The 19,175-nt window shown below is 45.6% G+C and overlaps 2 protein-coding genes across 2 annotated transcripts; both read right to left on the reverse strand.

Moving 5' to 3' along the window:
* Window positions 1–2,315: 2,315 nt before the first annotated feature.
* Window positions 2,316–4,269, reverse strand: LOC139306325 (glycogen phosphorylase, muscle form-like). The gene is made up of 6 exons (XM_070930260.1): window positions 4,234–4,269; window positions 3,818–3,919; window positions 3,576–3,723; window positions 3,422–3,480; window positions 3,057–3,198; window positions 2,316–2,455 (listed from the first exon to the last, which is right to left on the reverse strand). The coding sequence occupies exons 1-6, from the start codon at window positions 4,267–4,269 to the stop codon at window positions 2,316–2,318; spliced, it is 627 nt and encodes a 208-aa protein (XP_070786361.1).
* A 5,419-nt stretch (window positions 4,270–9,688) lies between these two features.
* On the reverse strand, window positions 9,689–18,941 carry slc1a1 (solute carrier family 1 member 1). Its single transcript, XM_070930100.1, has 12 exons — window positions 18,842–18,941; window positions 16,877–17,017; window positions 15,349–15,441; window positions 15,074–15,188; window positions 14,597–14,639; window positions 14,345–14,440; window positions 13,731–13,915; window positions 12,769–12,876; window positions 11,168–11,290; window positions 10,680–10,874; window positions 10,029–10,163; window positions 9,689–9,929 (listed from the first exon to the last, which is right to left on the reverse strand). The coding sequence occupies exons 1-12, from the start codon at window positions 18,939–18,941 to the stop codon at window positions 9,689–9,691; spliced, it is 1,575 nt and encodes a 524-aa protein (XP_070786201.1).
* Window positions 18,942–19,175: the final 234 nt, after the last annotated feature.

The following is a 19,175-nucleotide window of genomic DNA, read 5'->3' on the forward strand; positions in this document are numbered from 1 at the left end:
GGAACCAGGAACCATCCAGGCCGATGAGACCAGTGAGAGGAGGACAGATGAAACCTCGGGATCATCATCATCATCACCACCACCACCACCACGACCAGGTGTTGTCTGCAGCCCGTCGACGGAAGAGGAGTATAAAACTTGGTAGGACGATTTCTTTCTTCTGCTCATGTCAGTCGTGTCTGTTCTTCCTGCTTTGCTGTCTGTTGTACCTTTGATGAACGGCGTGTTTCTTAATTCCACAGCTCAAGTGGCTTCTGTGGTTTTCGTGGAGTGACTCTGTCCACATTATATCCAGGAGTTATCTTGGTGCAGCCTGCACCAGCTGACTGCTGCCTGCAGCTGGATGAGGACAGCGGGCTTGAAGCTTGGTGAGATGATTTCCATCAGACAGAGGAGAGAAAGTTAGGCCATCATCAGATTAGGGAGCGTCAAGAGTCAGATATTTAGAGTGTGTGTGTGTGTTTGTGTGTGTTTTTAGCTCATTGGATTTGCCAGAGGAGCTTTCTGAAAGTAGTCCAGTGGTGTCCAGTGTGGTCACGAGTGACCCCCCTTCCCTGTTCCCCCTCTTCGAGGAACAGGCAGAGCTCAGCGCCGCTACACCTGGTAGGAAATGCTAACCTCCGCTTGTGTCTGAATTGTTGATTGTTCTTTCACGTTGTTGTTATTTGTATCAAAGGCAGCCGAGGCATTCAAATGTCCTTTTGATTTTCAGACGACACGGAGCCCAAGAAGAAGAAGCAGCAGAAGAAGAAGAAGAAGAAGAATTGCTTCAAGCGCTTCTTCTCGTGGATGAAGAGGACATTCTGCAACCGTGTCGGTGTCTGCGATGATGAGGGAGTATGATAGAGAGTATGCATGTGACGTCACCGTGAGTGGGGGTGCTATCACATGCGTACTCTGCGGGCAGCACGGGGGCTCAGTGGTTAGCACTGGGTCCTCGCAGAGAGCTCCTGGCTGGCTGACTTTGAGCTCTGTTGCTTTCTGTGTGGAGTTTTCATGCTCTCCCCGTGTCTGCGTGGGTTTTCTCTGGGTGCTCCAGTTTCCTCCCACATTCCAAAAGCATGGCTGATAGGTTGATTGGAGACTTTAAATTGACACGTAATCTGATTCCGCCTGATCGAATTCTGCACTGCGAGCCAGTTAGGACAATGTCCCCTGTAGCACTTTCCTCCACACACTGCTGTCTTCCTCCACACTGCTGTCCTCCACACACTGCTGTCCTGTCCTCCACACTGCTGTCTTCCTTCACACTGCTGTTCTCCTTCACACTGTTGTCTTCCGCCACACATGGCTGTCCTCCGCCACACGCTGCTGTCCTCCACCACACATGGCTGTCCTCCACCACACTGCTGTCCTCCACCATACACTGCCGTCCTCCGCCACACTACCTCCTCCACACAGCAGTCCTGTAATGCAGGGGACATTGGACATCTTAAACTGAACAAAGAAAGGAAAAATGTAATCAATATAATCATTAAAAGCAGAAAACAAAATTACAAATCTGTGTCATGACTTTTAAATAAGGTGGACTGTTTATATGATGTTTTCATATGATTCATATTCTATATATCTGCCATGTGTCATGTCAGAAATTGTCAATCAACTTTGTATTTTTTGTTTTCACACTGAAACAAATAAGATTTTACGTGTTTAATGATCCGTGAACCAAACCAAAGTTAATATAGTCGAGTATGGAGTTTACTATCTAATATGATCCGTTGAGAAAGACGGAATGCTGAATTACATGTGCAGAGCCTTTCAGTCATATACAGTATGTGAATCATTCATGCTGCCAACTTTGACGTGTTTGCTTAAAAAAGTTTCCTCATCAGACGTTTGTTTTGAGTTTTCTTGCAGCAAAGAGAAAGCTAGTTCTTTAAATGAAATATAAACCTAATTTGGGTTCAGACCTCTTTACAACATATTTGTGCAACCTTTTCAATTCCCGTCCGGTGTTTGAAAAGTGGTGTTCTCTGCCTTTTGTACAGAGTGTGCGTCAGATCACAGGGTTTAAAGTATTTCTGATTCTGTTTGACAGTTTTATGCGCGAGGTTCACTTGAATTGGTAAAACTGCTCTCACGCTGTATATTATGAAGACATCAGAGGGACATTTGAGATAAGTGCTGGTGGTCTTTCAAAAACAGCGAGACGAGCTGGAAGTGATGGAGGTCGTGTCGGGAGCGATCGTGTGAAGGAGTAATGCCACAGGACACAGTGAGAAGAAGAAAGAAAGAAAAGAAAAAGCTACAAGGCTACACTTCTCTTCAGTGGTTGGACCGCTACGCTGGAGAGCGTGGAGAGGCAGGTCCTGGTCTCAGTGGGGATCATCGGGGGCGGCGATCTTCTCCAAACTGGGCTCCATGCCCCAGATCTCCCGGGCGTACTGGGAAATGGTGCGGTCACTGGAGAATTTACCGCAGCCGGCGATGTTATGGATCACCATCTTGGTCCACTCTTTAGGGTTCTGTTGATACACAGGGAGGAGGAGGATGGGGGGGTATTATAATATAGTATAATATGGTATTGTACAGCATTATACAGAATAGTATAACATGCTTTAGTAGGTACAGTATAATATAGTATAGCACAGTATGCAGGGAGCATTAACTACACAGCCATTTGCAGTTTAAGTAGTATATATACTATATAGTATAGTATAGTATAATACAGTGTAGTTCAGTATAATATAGTATAGTACATTATGGTATAATGGAGCCTAACGTAACCAAACTGCGACCGCCTCTCAACGTTAACCTGGTGTTAGAAAGGCCTGAGGTTGGTATAGGAGTGTAATACACAGTAGTATATAAAGTGGTGCAGATCAAAAGATCCATAACGTTTCCCCTCTAGCCAAGTTCTACTACATACATGAGCACAGGGCCTGGACAAGCTGCGATACTACACACACACACACACACACACACACACACGAGTAGTGCTCAGGCTCGATACCCGATCATCATCAACAAGCATTAAAAAGCCCCGAACGTCTGAAAGAAAGAGCCGCCTTCCAATCTTAAACGTGAATGACTGATTCTGAATAAGCCTCCGTTACCCTTTTCAGCCAGGGTGACCCTGTAGTTCTCCAGGAAGACGACTTTTAGGCGGTCTCCCACCACAGGGTCGTGATTGACGACGTCCCCGGTCGCCGTGATCAGCTTGATGATCATCTTGGCGGTGTGATAACTTGGAGCCGCCTGAGGAAACCCAGAGGACCCTCACACGTTAGCCCAAGACCTCTACGGATGACAGACTTGCTTATGTGGTTAAAGGTACTTCTGCCGTTATTGTTATACACTTTACTGCCTGGTGGATTATCTCAAAAGCAGATATGAGATGTCGCTGATGTTATCTTCAAGGTGCGTTTTGTTCGTCCGGCAGGAAAGCGTTGGGTAGATGCAGATATGGGACGCCACTCACCTTTCCTCCAATCATGATGGTTCTGGGGGTCCATGACTTGTTGGATTCCTTCTTGATACCTGATTTAAAAAACAAAAAGGTTTGCGTAACTTTGAATCCATGTTTATTTTCTAAAGAGTAAAAGAAAAGAAACGAACACAAATGAAGCACCCACGGTTGTACAGTGTGATGATGTGCAGGCAGTTGAGCAGCTGTCTTTTGTACTCGTGGATCCTCTTCACCTGGACATCGAACATGGAGTTGGGGTTGATCTTCACCTTGTAGTGCTCTTCGAGGTGGGCAGCGAACTTCATCTTGTTCTCCTGAAAAAAAAAAAGGTGAGGTCATGCAGAGGAAGACGTGATTCGAAACAAAAAAGGGAGACAGGAGAACCACCGCCTTTCTTGAGAAACTCACTTGTTTGACTTTGGCGACATCCCGAATGAAGGCGTCGTCGTCCACGAACTCCAGCAGCTTCTTCAGCTGGTCCAGGTCGCGGATGTAGTCCTCACCAATCCTCTAAAGCACATGTTGTTTGGCAGACACGTATCATGAACTTGTGTTTCTCACAGAGGGGTAAAGAGGGAATATAGGAAGAAATGAAGAAGGAGAAGCTGTATTTTCTAGGACAGTAGGATGTTTTGAACTGATTTACACACACACACACACACACACACACACACCTACTGCGAAGATTATTGCTGTTTTTCAGTTATATTTAGAAGGGCCGTAGTTCCGATTTTCTTTCATTGTGGATCATAAAACGCCATAAAAAAGGGAATTTGTTTGAAGCTCTATATTCAGTCTGTGTGAACAAAAACAAAACCACACACCTCTGCGATGACCTCTGCCAGGCCAGGGTTGCACATGACCAGCCAGGTTTGATAATTGTCCGCACACCTTGTATTAATGCCTGGCAAAAAAATAATGCGTTTTATGTTAAAACAAACCTTTTAGAATTGAAACGTGTTGTTGTGTCTGGCAGCTAGGAGGCAGTAGTACGAGTTTGATGTCATAAGTATCCCGTTAATCTATCAAGCTGACATTGCCGAGTCCTCGGGTGAATCAACCAAAGGCCATTAAAAGCTAATTGTGTCTATGGCGATGCAGCTCTGTGTGAGCCGCCGCCATATATCAGAGAAATAGCTGCTCGCTATGACTGTGAGGCGTTAAGCACCGGCTCTGTCAGGGAACATTGCGAGCGATTGCAGCATGGCCGCTGAGACGGAACTGGTGTAATGAGCAGTCAAGCTGCAGGTCTTAGTGGCAGTGCACATTTTTTTAGTTCTTCATTTGATTTCTCAGTCAGTTTTGATTTAAGAAGTCTTTAAATAATTCTATAAATAGCAGGGGGAGACTGTAGCTCATAGGGTTTTTCAGCGGGCTCCGGTCGGTCCGCTCTAGTGTTTCTATTAGTGCTTTACAGCAGGGGGTAGTCACGCCATGCTGCTGTGGTCCTACTTGTTAGCAGGGCCGAGCAGGGCTACAGGCCCCCTCAACGGAGCCATGTGTGCTGTGTCATCACAGTCCCCGGGTTGGCTCAAGAACGTGTCATCACAACATCAATGCATCAACAACAACAAAACTCTTAAAAAAGAGTTGTGCCAGCACAGCTCGCCTGCTCGCGGTTCCTCGTGGAATGGCTCGACTAAACCCCCCACAATAGGAAAAACTCTATTAGTCCCATTTCAGAGAGACTCCTCTTTTGAAGGATGCAGCCAAAAAGGTGCAAGGCTAATAAGCTGAACCTGTGCCTCCTCCCTAGGAACCATAACGATGACCATACCGTAGGTGACCGTAGCCTCATTGTGACTTCCCGGTTTTAGCCTCGGAAAGCAACCAAAACTTAAGGTCTCAGGATGCTTCTAATGACTGGTTTGCACGAAATTGTATCCGACTGTGTCTAAAGGCACCTGTTCCAAATAGCCGCACTCAAAGGCAGAACAACAAACCATGCTGTCATAGAGAGGTGCAAGATGGGATAAATGATACAAATGGGGATAAGGGGGCACAATTTGCGACAGAGAGCTTAGAAGAGCTTAAGAAAGGAGTTAAAACCCGGTATACTTTCACATCTTCACACATCCGGCAAATTGCTGCGTAAAGTGACCTGTTTTGGCAAGTTTCGGCTATATCAGGTATAAATGGTCTCACTTATATAGCGCTTTTCAGCCTTCACGGTTCCCAAAGCGCTGGGAACAGTTAAGGTCTCATTCAGCCATTCACTCACACCGATGGCGACCGAGCTGCCGTGCAAGGCGCTGGTCTCCATCGGGAGCAACTTAGGGTTCAGTGTCTTGCCCAAGGACACTTCGACATGACGGGGGCAGCCTGCGCTACCTCCCGTGGAACAGTGCTAACCACTTGCGCCACCACGCCCGTATACTGAGATAATGATTTTAAGAGCGGATAAAAATGTCAGCGAATTTCAGCATAAACCGTGTTGCATAGTATTGAAGAAAGTTGTGTGAACCTTGAGTTGGGATTGTTTTGTCAAACTACTTTTTTCCAAGGCCAAGAATGAACTGCTTAACAGATCGGCCAACTCAGACAAGAAGTCCCAAACTTCTGAAATGGAAGAAACTGCAGTGCGAAGAGGAATTGATGTTCTTTCAAGAAATGAGTCCTCTCATGACTTGCCACCCGAACAACTCAGTTCATCCAGAACTTGTGTATTTGTTTAAAGAAAATCTCCTGTTAAATGGCCGTGAACAATCTTATGATCCTTATCATGGAGACTCGATAAGGTGTCCTTCGTAGCCGCCAAAAATGAACACAACAGGATCAGGCAAGAAATGAGCAACTTTCTTTTATTTGCTTGCAGTTACACATAATTTAGTACATGTTGATTCACATACTGTAGGTATTCAAGTAGTTGTCTGTACACAGAAGGGGTTGGTTCATGCCAGTGTGCTTTGTGAAATGTCGAATACAACCTGATTTGCGAGGGCCTGTCTTCGCGTCATCTCTGATCAGTCTAGAATTACAAACAAGCACCTTCATTCGCCCAAGTTTTATTTCAAGTGGCCCATTTGGCAGTGTAGGGACGACTAAAATCGAGACGCCGAGACTTAGCTCACCAGACTTAGCAGACACGATTTGGACATTTTGACCTCTTGGGGGGGGGAAAGTGACGGAACGACCCTTCAACATGAAAACCCAAAGACAAGATATGTTATCACCCCAAGGATGTAGTCATGTGAAATCACGCTAAACCTGACAGTACTCTGTAAACACCATCACTTTATTGAACATTTTTATGAATCTGAAAATAGATAGTTTGATTTTTCAACACTACCAAACATACGCATGATACTTGGTTAAGGGTAAAGCTGGAAGGTAGCATTTGCAGTTGCCATTTTTTTCTACGCTTGGTAGCTACTAACATTGCGAAGTATCAACACATTAGCGGTTGCTTCAAGAACAGTATTTCGCACCAAGCAAAGAAAATCTCCCAAGTGTTTCTCCTGGGATTTTTCCAAGCTGAACCACTGAAACTAGCATGTCTACCTAGCAAGGAATTTAGCGTGTGCAGTTGCAGTGCTTTATACAGACGGAAAAAAAATTCCACAGGTATTTCTGATGTTTTTCCAAGCTGGACCACTGAAATCAGCATGGAACACAGCGTGCGACGCGACATTGTGCTGTGAACTGCGCCAGCAGTTTCATTTCTACCACAATCTGAGGAACGAGCTTGTAGTCGCCTCGCAAGGGATGTAGATTATGTGGGTCTGCTTAGCCTGTTGTTCTAGAACACATCCCTCCATGGGGCATGTACTGGATAACATGAGCGTCACCGGGTTGTATTTTGTGCGATGGATTATTGTATTATCTGCCGAGAGATTGGAAAGGTATATCAGCGATGGTGGAAAGTCAACCAAAAACAAAAACAAAAACTTTTACTTCAACATAGAAACAATGCTATTGATGATATCATGCTGGGATTAGTGATTATGGGACCAGCACAGGGGACATTACATTCAGACATACTGTATATAGCAGAAATTGTACAGCAGAAAACCCTAAATGATACCAGTGTTGGTTCCATGTCAAGTATCCTTCAAGTTAAGGCAGAATGAGTATGATTTTCCTAAAAAACAATGTATTGACCCATACAAAAACAATCCCCCTCAACCATCACTCATGGCCGTCTGCCTGGATTTTCTTATTTTGCTGCGTTCAGGACGTTTCCCTGGCGTCAACCTCTGGGCAGTGCGTGCGGAGCCCAAGAGGAGGAGGCCAACTTTGAACGCTGCGTTACCAAACCTCGACCAACAAATCCTACTCATCCTGCCTTTGAACGACTGCACGCCACTTATTCCACAGGCATCAGTGCTGTGTGTGCATGTGCGGGCATCATAGTATGCAGCGGAGTCAAACGCGCCGCTTTCGGTTACAGACATGGACATACATGTTAGAAGGAAAAGCGTAAGACCACAAGCGTCACAAGCTGTGCAGTGCAGCCAGGGGAGCGTTAGCACAGGCATTCGTATCATTTGTTGCGTTTGCGCCGAAGCCGTCAACCGCTAACCATCATTGACATTCGAGTGAAGCTTTCCTAACAAATGTCAATCACGGTTGACACTTTGAGTTTGCGGCCTGGGGTGCCTTTCAGCCCCGATTATCTGCACCCACATTTAACTAGTGAGAAGCTGACGAGGCATCTAGGCTGGAAGTGGCAAAAGCATACTGTAGCATCCAAAAAGAAGTGTAGAGTGGAGTACCTTAGCATGTTTATAGGTTTGCTAGTTAGCTATTACTATTATGTTTCCCTGTGGCAGCAGTTCCCAACTTTGTTTATATTGACAACGTTGTGGAAGAGCAGCTTCGAGGGAGGTGTCACGACTGAAATAATGAAAGTGTAAAGTTTTATTATATATATCATAACACACACACTTTCAGTCTTTTATCTTCACTACCTCCTCCTCAGAAAATCTCAAACTCTCAACGTTCTTGCTTACTCGTGCTAGCTAGCTAAGCTAGCTAAAAAGTCACAGAAATATGGCACAATCGGACTGAGTAGCTAGTGATCATGTACTAAACGGTTATCGTACACAAAGTGTATACCTCTCCCATGTTTGTGTGTTCCGTACTGAACTTAGCTTAGCATGGAGACAGTGGAAGCAGGGGGAAACGGCTAACGTGGTTCTGTCCAAAGTTCAAAAATACACCTACCTACACCTCTAAAGCTCATTAATGAACACTTTGCATCTCGTGTTTTTAATTTGATTCACAAACAGAAATGTAAAAAAACGATTTCAGAGGTTTTGGTAGGTGTACATTTGAACCTTTATATATATATATATATATATATATATATATATATAAGCGATGCTAGCTGTTTCCCCCCCTGCTTCCGGTCTTTATGCTAACCCAAGCTAGCCTACACTACAGTGAAAATAGCGAAGTTGAGCACTTAAAAGCACTTAAAAGACACACTCTATTGATTATTATTGATACATAAATCCGCTATGTGACCACGCTGCCTCAATGCGGATAGTATTTGTGATCATTAGACTTTGCAATAAATCAATGAATGTTAGTGATTTGGTTCTGGAAAAAAAAAAAAAAAAAAAAGTCCACAAGTTTCACAGTGTTCAATGACTTCATAAGCCGCTATTAACCAGTCTCCGGTAAAGTCTCCATTCAAAAAAAATGTATTTTGGGGTCTGCAGCCAGCGATTAGCGTTTCTTTAACATATTGCTTCATGCAACTTGGTGAAAAACCTCTTTATATGTTTGGCACAGTTAAAATACACAGATAAGATACACAAGCAGTGCATTACAGCCGCACAAACACACCTCATTCAGACATTTTAGAGAATAACTGTCCAATCAAGTGGGATTTAAGTTTCAAATGCAGATGATGTTTTCCTATTTGCGGAAAAAACACACACACACACACACACACACACACACACACACACACACACACACACCTCAGGAACATCCACAAAGAATGTCCTCGCACACACACACACACGCAGCAAACAGCTCTTCCTTTTGAGTGCAAAGCTTTGCAAGAAAGAGCGCTGACTTTTCTTAATCTTGGCACAATTTGAGTGTAAGAAGGAAGCACTTTAATCTAGTCGTGGTTTGTAAATGTTCAACATGAGGGGTGACCGCCTTGGATGAGCCGCTACTGCTGATGTTTGAGCTCGGATGGGCCTGGTGCGATAGCTTTCCCTCTCTCGTCACGGTGCTGACACGCGATGGAAGGTTTTTTTCCCCGTTTTGACACCCACAGCAGCGCGGCACGTTCCCTGCTCCTCTTGAGCCAGCCAGAGGCTAAAACTGCGAGGTTTCGGTGAAGGAGATCGCATCTGTCTTGTCGACGGTGAAGCCTCCGTTGACGTAGGACTTCTTCTCGCACTCTTCGTCATCCAACGTGGCTTCTAGGGCGAAGGGGTTGGCTACGTCCACGTCTGATGTCAGATCCATCCTCTCCAGCTCCCTCTTGGATAGCTTCTGGACGATTCCGGCTCCGTAGGCGTCGCCGAGAACGTTGATCATGGTGCGGAACCGGTCCCTGAAAAGACACCACTCAAAAGTCAATCCACAGCGTCGCTCTCAAGTTAGAATTTTTTTTAGTAGGTCCCAGATAAAAGGGTCAACGGATAAAACTTACAGCAGCCAATCCACAGCGACTATTAGAGTGACATCACTTGCAGGTAATCCAACGGCTGTCAAGACTATCACCATGGTGACAAGCCCAGCATTAGGGACCCCGGCAGCTCCAATACTGGCAACTGTTGCTGTTATACTGAAACAAAGAGACACGTAGGTATTCTTCACGCTAACATGCAGAAATGAAATGTTACATCATCATCATCATCATCACCCGCCGATGAACACCATGAGATGCAGCTGAGAGCCTGCAACGCTAGCAAGTGGACCTTGAGTAAAGACCTTTGGACTTTCACAGAGACTCTCCGTGACAACCGCTGTGCAAACTCTACCTGCTGATGAAGACTGTGAGGTGGGATTTGAAAGTTCCAAAAAGCTATTGAGTGGACCTTGAGACCTTAACAAAGGCCTGAATGACCAAAACACAGTGAGATACCAATATTACTGTCTCGGTGTGCGTGCTGTGGATGTTATCCGTGTGGCGTTATGTCCAGCCTGTTTGCTGTTTTACACGTTGTCTTCAGTATTTTATGTTTTTATGTTTTTCCGTGCAAGGTAGGGTTGGACTCAGCAGAGACATTTCGACCTCGGTCCACAGCAGCAGTCGTTTTATAGCCTCATAATCTGCAGTTAGAAGTGCCTATTGACGTACCTGATGGTAACAATCTGTCCCACGTCCAGCGCGTAGTCGTTCAGCTGAGCGATGAAGATGGCCGCCACCGCCTCGTAGAGCGCCGTGCCGTCCATGTTGATGGTGGCGCCCACTGGGAGGACGAAGCGGGTGATCCGCTTGTCGATGCGATTGTTCTCCTCGGCACATCGGAAGGTGACGGGCAGGGTGGCCGAGCTGGGAGACAGGACAGCGGCGGGCTTTATTACTTTATTGATTCTTAAATATGAAAAGGTGTCACTTCTGCACATTAAATACATAACTATTAAATGTTTCTGATATATTGACTTCATCTGTGTGTTGTGGCGTGATAATACCATTTATGTATCTGCGCCCTGAGATACCGTCTGCTATAATTAGGCGCTATATAAACACGAACAGAGCCACATACTGTACCCGGCCTAACAAACAACCTGTCGATAGGCTTTGTCTTTGCAAGCAGAGTGATGGGGCTCGGCGGATTTTCTGACCTGGAGGAGATCATGAGCGCGGTCACCAGGGCCTGAGCCATTCCCAATGTGAACGTGTACGGGTTCTTCCTCACGATGACGAAGAAGATCAGCGGCAGACAGACGGTGGCGTGGATCGCTAGACTGAGGGACAAAACAACACCCATTATTGTGGAGCAATGTGCTTGAGGGGAATTGATATTGTATTAAAATGATACTTGGCATCATTGATAATCATGCACGGAACAAACTTATTAATAGCTTCGGATTTCAGACACAAACCCGTCTACTGCAGCTGCTCATTGGGCTTCAACAGTCCAATATTTGGCTGAATAAGCTAATTTGTTGTTTATTCTTTTAGAGAGCAAGTAGTTAGCCTGGTTTAGTATAAAAGCTGGAGGCAGGGATAAACAGCCGGCCTGTACAGGTGAAACTAATTAGATAAACCTTTTAATTTGGGAGCTTAAGAGGTTTTGGTAGGCCAGCTGCTTCCCCCTGCTCCCAGGCTTTATGCTAAGCTAGGCTAACGGCCCCGCTGGTCCCATCTCGGCACTTCGGTGGTATCGATCTTCTCACCTTGCTCTCGTTAAAGAAAAAAAGCAATCGTGGACAATTCCTCTAAAGCGTTAAAAATCGAGGATAAATCTTTTTTTTATACTTATATATATATATATATATATATTTATACATTGCCTATTATATATTCACTGTTTTCGAGGCCTGTAAATGACTCCATTTGCATTCAAACCCGGTGAGAAGCTGCGACAGCATAACGTGTCTCAAGACTAAAGCCGTCTGTTAAGTTGTACAACGCACGGTTAACGGTCATTAGTGGGAAACAACTTTTTAATAACAGTGACTTTTCACACGACAAATACAGTCAGGTACATTTGAAAAAATTCCCACTGTGTTTTTAACGTAAGAGGGAGGAATTTACGCAGTGAAGTTTTGGGGTTTCAACGCGATCCCTCTGTAGTTTTGGAACTACAGAGCCCTTCACCCCTTACTTCCACAGTAGAAGGCTCTGATCGACATGACCAAGGCTGATTAAGGCCCTTGAAATGAAGGGAGTTGACGCTCAAATGTCAGTTGACTGAACTGACTTTTAAATAGATTTCAGCTACGGAGCATATAAAAAAAAAAAGAAAAAAAAAAAGAGGCACATTGTTGAGAGATTCGACTTTACTTTGACATTAAAGAGTCTTTTTCTGCTGATCTCGACAAGAACTCTTAATTACATCCGCCGTGATTCGCAGTCATAAAGCAATAACGCATTAAAACGTTCTTTTTATAGGCACCGAATGTCGCACTCAGAACAAGTGCGAACACTGCGTGCTCGCGTTGTCACAGAGGCACTCTTGCAGCCTTGGACTAACCCCCGTGACCCTAAGTGGACGGGATTTACTGTACAGTCTTAAATGGTGTCACTTAGATTTAGAGGCGCGAGCGAAGCGTTCATCACTGCGTCTGCAGGTTGAGCAGTTTTAAATGTCCTTGGCCCTTATCAGTGCCCGCACAGAGCTCAGCTTTTACTGTCTCGCTGGAGGGAGAATCGGCCCAAATGCCGACCATAAATCCCAGTGTCTGGAACAGGCGGATACGGAGTAATGGGGGCGGCTTACCCACTCAGCACCGTCACCATATAAAGACCCATCTTCTTGAAGATCTCCCAGTCTTCCACCTCGATGATCTTGGCAGCGATTAGGAACAGGATCCCTACTGGCATGTAGCTGAAAAAACAACAACACAAAGTCTGAGTCCTTTGGGGTATAGAATCGAAGATTATTGCTAATATTGTGCATTTGGAATTGCATTTTGAAGTTTCACTGGTTCTAGCTTCTCAAAAGTGAATATTTGCTGGTTTTCTTAGTCTTCTGCGAGAGCTAAGTGTTTTAAACTGTTGGTTGGACAAATAAAAGACATTTTTCAAAATGACACAGTGTAAAATGTTTTATTTGAATATCTACCGAAAGGGAAGTGGGACAGAGAGACATAGTGTCTGTTAGCCTGGCAAGCTAACGATCAGCAATAGCCAGTGTTGGGGAAGCTACTTTGAAACTGTAGCTGGTAAAGCCGAAAACATTACATGATTTTGAAAATAGCTACTGGGAAATGTGGTGAAACTGGTTGTGTCACTACATGACGCTACATATAGGGATGCTAACACTTGCAATGGACGAAATTAAACCAAAACTTGGCTAGGGGGGAGGTTCTAAAATCCCTAATGATTATAAGAGGCCCCCTTAAATATCTTAACTCAAGGTACAATTGTTAGTCTCTGTTAGTCTAACAACTCCATCTGGTGAGAAAAATGGAGATGCAATTGGAGACCCCTTGAAAAAGTGAGCAAGTGGACCCTGAGTTAAGATTTTGTTTCGTTAAATTACTGTTCCCAAGGTCGAGAGCGTTGGGTGTGGGTCAAGTTCAGGTTTGAGGCACATGTAGAACCTAAGCACTCAAGAAGTGCTTTTGTATTGCAGTCCAAGCTTTAAAAACTGAAAGTATGATCACCGGGTCACCGCGTAGCTTTTAAAGGTCGTCCCTTTGGACGCCCATACCTGTGGGTCGGCCTTTTTATACATACCACATAATGATCTGGACCAGTTTCATGGTTGCCTCGTTCAGGGCGTCAAAAAATTCCAGGAGGATGCGGCCCTTTTCACCCATCTTCCCAATGACGAGGCCAAAAGCCACACAGAACACAATAAGCCCCAATACGTTGATTCCATCTGAGTATGTCCCGATGATTTTATAGTCCCTCGTTATATTCTGCCGAGAGAGGAAACAAGGAGGCGATTCATTCAGCTAACCAAGACCAGGCCAGGAAGCTGCTTTCACAACCACATTAGCTTACTCTAAAGACCCATTGATGAGCTGTGCAAATGTCCTCTGCACGGTCACGGCACAATGACCCATGGCTACTCATGACTCATTATTGGGGCGTTCTGATGCATTTAGATCAGACGCTGGTTGCCAGGTGCAGGAACATGAAACGTAAAGTGCAGCGGCGGATCAACCAGGATACGCTGTTGTCATGTAAAGATCAGAACCCCCCAACAATCCCGCTAATGGATGTTCCCAACAGAATACACCTGTCGAACTCGAGCTTTTCTTGCGAGACAAACAAGGAAACGCATCAAAAGCATTCAGGTTAAAGACTGATCCAGATGAACAGAATAGAGGAGCGTGCACACCTACCTCTACCACCGCCGTGATAGTAGTCGTGAGGGGTGGAACTGTGGTGGTGTCGGCTGAAACTTTCGGAGGCTCCAGCTCTTTGCGCTTGGTCTTGTACTAGAGTGTAAGTGGTCACAGTTCACAACGTCAGAGTTACGTTCAGGTGGCTGCATGCTATAGACTCACCAGATCCTGATGTAGGTTTTACATGACACCTTAAACACGGGTAGAAAGTGGAACAGGAACGAATGATGGATGTGCAAAGCCTCTCACCTGCTGAAAACAAGCCTGCACCAGATTTTCTGGAAACATGTTTCTGTTGAGGGGAAAAGACAAGATTGGGGGTAGATGAAAGACACAGAAGATAAGGACGCATCCTACAGTCGTTCCTTGACAGATCCGCAACAACTCTTTATCTGAATGTGGCTAACTTGCTTGTGAGGCAATGGAGCTAGAACACTGAAATGCCTTCCTCGAGGATGGCGAAGGGAAGATTTTGTTCGTAGGAAGTTGTCAGGGGATGGGATTTTGAGCACATCCTGAAATGAAACTGAAGGTTGGCTATGTGAACCTCTGCGCTCTGGAGTCAAAGGCCCCAGTATGCTACAAAAACAGTACTTGTCGGCTCATCCAACAGCACCTCGAGGCCGAATCAACTTTCCGAGTTGATGTAACGTCTCGAGTTGACGCAATCCCACAATCACAACAACACTTTTACGAAGTGATTCTCTTTCACTTCATCGTTATCACCTCAGGAGGTCCAAGAGCGTGTCGACTGTTGTGACGTTGGGTGTGGTCCCGGCTCTGTCAATGTGCTCGGCTGTCTGGGAGACTCCCGGTTTGATCGTCATCACCAAAATAATGCCTGCGAGGGGTTGACACCAGTCAGTATGCTGTGATGACAGTGTCAACCACCACTTTTACATAACAGCATTTGAGGGAACTGTAAAGCAACTGAAATACGCAGGGGAATTTAAATACAGTGTCACTACAGGAGAACTGCAGGAGGGAAACCATCAACTCACCCAGAACAACTGCAATGATGGTTGTTGAGAAATAATAAACAACAGCTCTCAGACCTATCTTTCCTGATACCTCAGAGTCCAGGGCTGCGACACCTGTTGGGCAAAAAACACAATGTTTAAGGCGTCAAAAGACAAGACTTTGAGTTTTTGAAGTCTGATCCGTTGAACCTCCCATGAAGTAGTCCCATCTAGCTAAGCCTGGCATTTGATTTTGTAGATTGTGGATTATACAAAGGTTTGTTCCCTCATGACTTGGGGAAGTGAGTGTGGTGGGTTATGGGAGGTGATGCAGTCTAAAGCTAAAAATCCTTCAGTTTGTTCACCTGAACTAGTTAAAAAAAAAAAAAAGAACCCTGATGAATGAAGTAAAGTACTGAAGTGAAGTAATTTAGTTCACAACTGTATAAAGATACATGAATATGAACATGCGATGCAGGTGTCGATTGATTGGACTTGTCTTTTCGGTCATTGTGGTCCCTTTCAAAGAGACCAACTTGGCGTCTCCCTACCATCAAAGCACTCTGACAGTCCAATTATATAATAAATCCTTGAAAACCCCTACGTCAGGTTCTTTGCAATGGTAAAATACCACTAACTAAATTATTCTTTTATTTTTCTATTTACGTATGTCGACGTTCATGTTGACATTGTCTGTCCATTCTGCCGTAGCTTCATTCATTTGCTAAAAAAAAAATGGCCTTGTACAAACAGTAGTTTGACAAAATCCTTTTAACTCAAGGGCCACTTACTTCCAACTGCATCTCACAATCTTCATCGTCAGATGGCATGAGCGCCTTCCTTTGACTACAAAGTACTAAACACCAAGAACTAGATGAAGTTAAGCCACGATGGAGTCCATCTCACTATTTTAATTAGCGAGATCAATCTGATGCAGCTGCATTAGTAGCGCATTCGCATTCTGTCTTTCAGTATTCTTTCATTTTGACCCAGCTAGCTAGCTAGCAAGAGCTTAATAAGTTCAGCCACGACCAGCTTTCCCTTGGCCTGCAAATGTGTGACTGACCAGTAGGACTAAATTCCTCACCATCGGTTCGTGTTTAATCTCTTTGACAATCCCAAATCAGTCAACTGTTCCCGCTCCAGGTAGCTCCGACCCCGAACAGAGCGTTATACATTCTGTAATATCTGCGCGTGGCAGCTACGGTTTGGTTAGGGTTAGGGAAAAGGTCGTTAGTTATTGCAAATAAACCATGGTTAAGGTCAGGTTCAGGCGACTAAAACACCTGTTTAAGGTTTGGGAAAGATTGGCAGAACAAGGACCCCTACCCCCTGCATCGGCACTGAACATCGGCATATGAATGTAATTCTTAGGGACACTGGACTGCTGCTCACCAATACAGGAAATGGATGAACCTCTGGTGACTGTGTTGACTGGGATGGTTATACCTTCAGTGCGGACCCGTCTACACGTGCCCATCTGTACACCTTCAAGCCCCATGAGGAAAATTGTGATTTGTGATATCGGGCTATGTAAATAAAACTGACCCAACTGGACTCACTGCGTTACCTGTTATCATGCTCGAAATGATGAGCGGGAGGATGACGAGCTTCAGCATTCGCATGAGGATCTCTCCCGGGAAGCCAAAATACTGCTTGTGGAGATGGGTTAGGGACGCGTACTCTCGGACCACTACGCCCAAACTGATCCCTGAAAGAGCGGGAGAAAGACGGAGTCACACCATCAAGTATTCTTGGTTTTTGCTGAAGGAAATAAAAATAAAAAATAAAAAATGAAGTTGGATCACAGAGCTGACAACAATGGGTCAAGCGGGACAGACGAGCGCAATGCAACCTCGTCGCAAACCCCGTTGAAATTGGTGTTACGTCCCTTGAAACGAACTTGTGAGGTTTCGTCCGTGCAGAATTCATTTTTTCATCTGTAAACGTCACACGGGTCGCACTCACGCACGACAGACCGCCACTGAAAATGCCTCTGAAAATGCTGTGATGACCTATACTTTGGTATTTGCGGATGTGGACGCACCGGATGGAACTGGCTCAGAACTCACTCGTAAAGCTCGCTCAAGCTTTCACATTTAGGAAGCTGCAGGTTCTCCACAAGGTGGAGCTGTTCGGCCCCCTTTTTCGACCCATGCCAAGCGCACACCGCTAACTGTACCAATTGTACCACTCGCACCTAACACAAAATGGAACGGCCGCTCTGGTATTTGCCGCCACATTATTCATTTATGATGGCGATGCCCCCGTTTACCACTCCACGAAACAGCGAACACGGATGAAATTTAAAAGCGCTAGTCTGAAACTGTATACTATAAATAGTTTAAGAAACAAGACTTTATTGAACCCCCTGTAGTCCGCTCTGCCCCATTTGTTTGACTTAGGTCACTCTAGCGTAGCTGCTAGCGTAGCTTAGCTACATGAGCGCTCTTTTTTGAAATCTGGCTCGGATCAACCTCCGTCTTCTGCAGACATATTCCGCAGCTGACAGACCTCACATTGCCTGTAGGTGGCGCACGTCAGCGCGTTACAGCCACGGATCTTAGCTGCCATTCAATGACAATTTGCTAAAATCTTACTTGCTTTGTAAAAAAAAAAAAATATATATATAAAAGTAATTAAAAAAAGCAAGGGGGTGGTGGTGGTGGTGGGGGTGCAGTTCACCAGCACTTCTAAAGCGGTGCTGATTTCTGAAGAGACGTCATTTGCCTGGAACTATTTCTTTGGCTGAATAACGGCCCCAGCCCAGTGACTTCTTTCTTCCGCAGTCATGTCGTCACAGGGTGAAGGGGGGGGGGGTGGTTTGGTACCGCTGTGCCTGCGCAGAGGAACCCAAAACCCAAAACATCTGCGCTCGCCGGCTACATCTGGCAAAAGCCGTCCGATACTGATGGATACACTTGTTGTGTGTCAAGAAATAGCTCCAGCATGTAACCCCCCCCCCCCCACACACACACACATTTCTGTTAGTGTGTGCAAATTGGAATAATAAAGCATGTGTTAATCAATGACTTGTAGTAGTGAAGCCCCCCCCCCCCCCTCTCTCCTGGCTAATTGCCCCCCGGCTACAGCTCTACTTAAACACACAGCAGACATGAGAATTGATATTGATCTCCTCAGTTCACTCAGAAAGACAGCCTTTTTGAAAAGAGAGAAAGAAAAAAAAAGAAATGGTTCCCATAAATAACATCCGAGCATCTCTTCAAACCCAAGCCCGCATCAGCCGTCCATTCAGTCTGGTCACGTTTGACTGAGACACGTCCAGACACAGGGGGGGGGGGGGGGGGGGACAGAGGCTATGTCTCCCACAACCCCACGCTCGGCACCCCGCTCTCATGTGAAATGATGAAACACAGCCGACGTGTCAGACGAAGAGGGAGAAGGGGATAAATGGAGGGTGTGAACGGCAAGGAAGGTAGGAAGGAGGGAAAATGGCACCAGTGAGGAGGATGGAGAGAGCGTCTCATTCTCTCAGCACACATGAGCAGACATTCGGGGGGGGGGTCCCACATACCGAGCAGCACTGACACAACGGTGGCGAGCAGGAGCCAGTTCCTCCTCAGCAAGCCTCTGAAACTCACGCCTCGCCGCTCTTTGTTGCCCATCACGTCCATGGCTGTTGTTGCTTTTTTCTTTCTTTCTTTTTCCTCCAAAAACCACAAAAAAAAATTTAAATGTGTTAAAATAAAAACGGGTCCCCCCCCCCTCCCGTTACCGCGGCGGAAGAAAAAAACGAAAGCCTCCTGCGGTCTCGGGGACAGTCGGACGCCGGGGGCGACGCAGAGGAGGACGGAGAAGCCGCGTTGCTACTACGGCGCACACAGGACGCAGAGCCGTCCGTCAGGCGC

The sequence above is a fragment of the Enoplosus armatus genome, chromosome 23, assembly GCF_043641665.1.
Source record: "Enoplosus armatus isolate fEnoArm2 chromosome 23, fEnoArm2.hap1, whole genome shotgun sequence".
Classification (NCBI taxonomy): Eukaryota; Metazoa; Chordata; class Actinopteri; order Centrarchiformes; family Enoplosidae; genus Enoplosus; species Enoplosus armatus.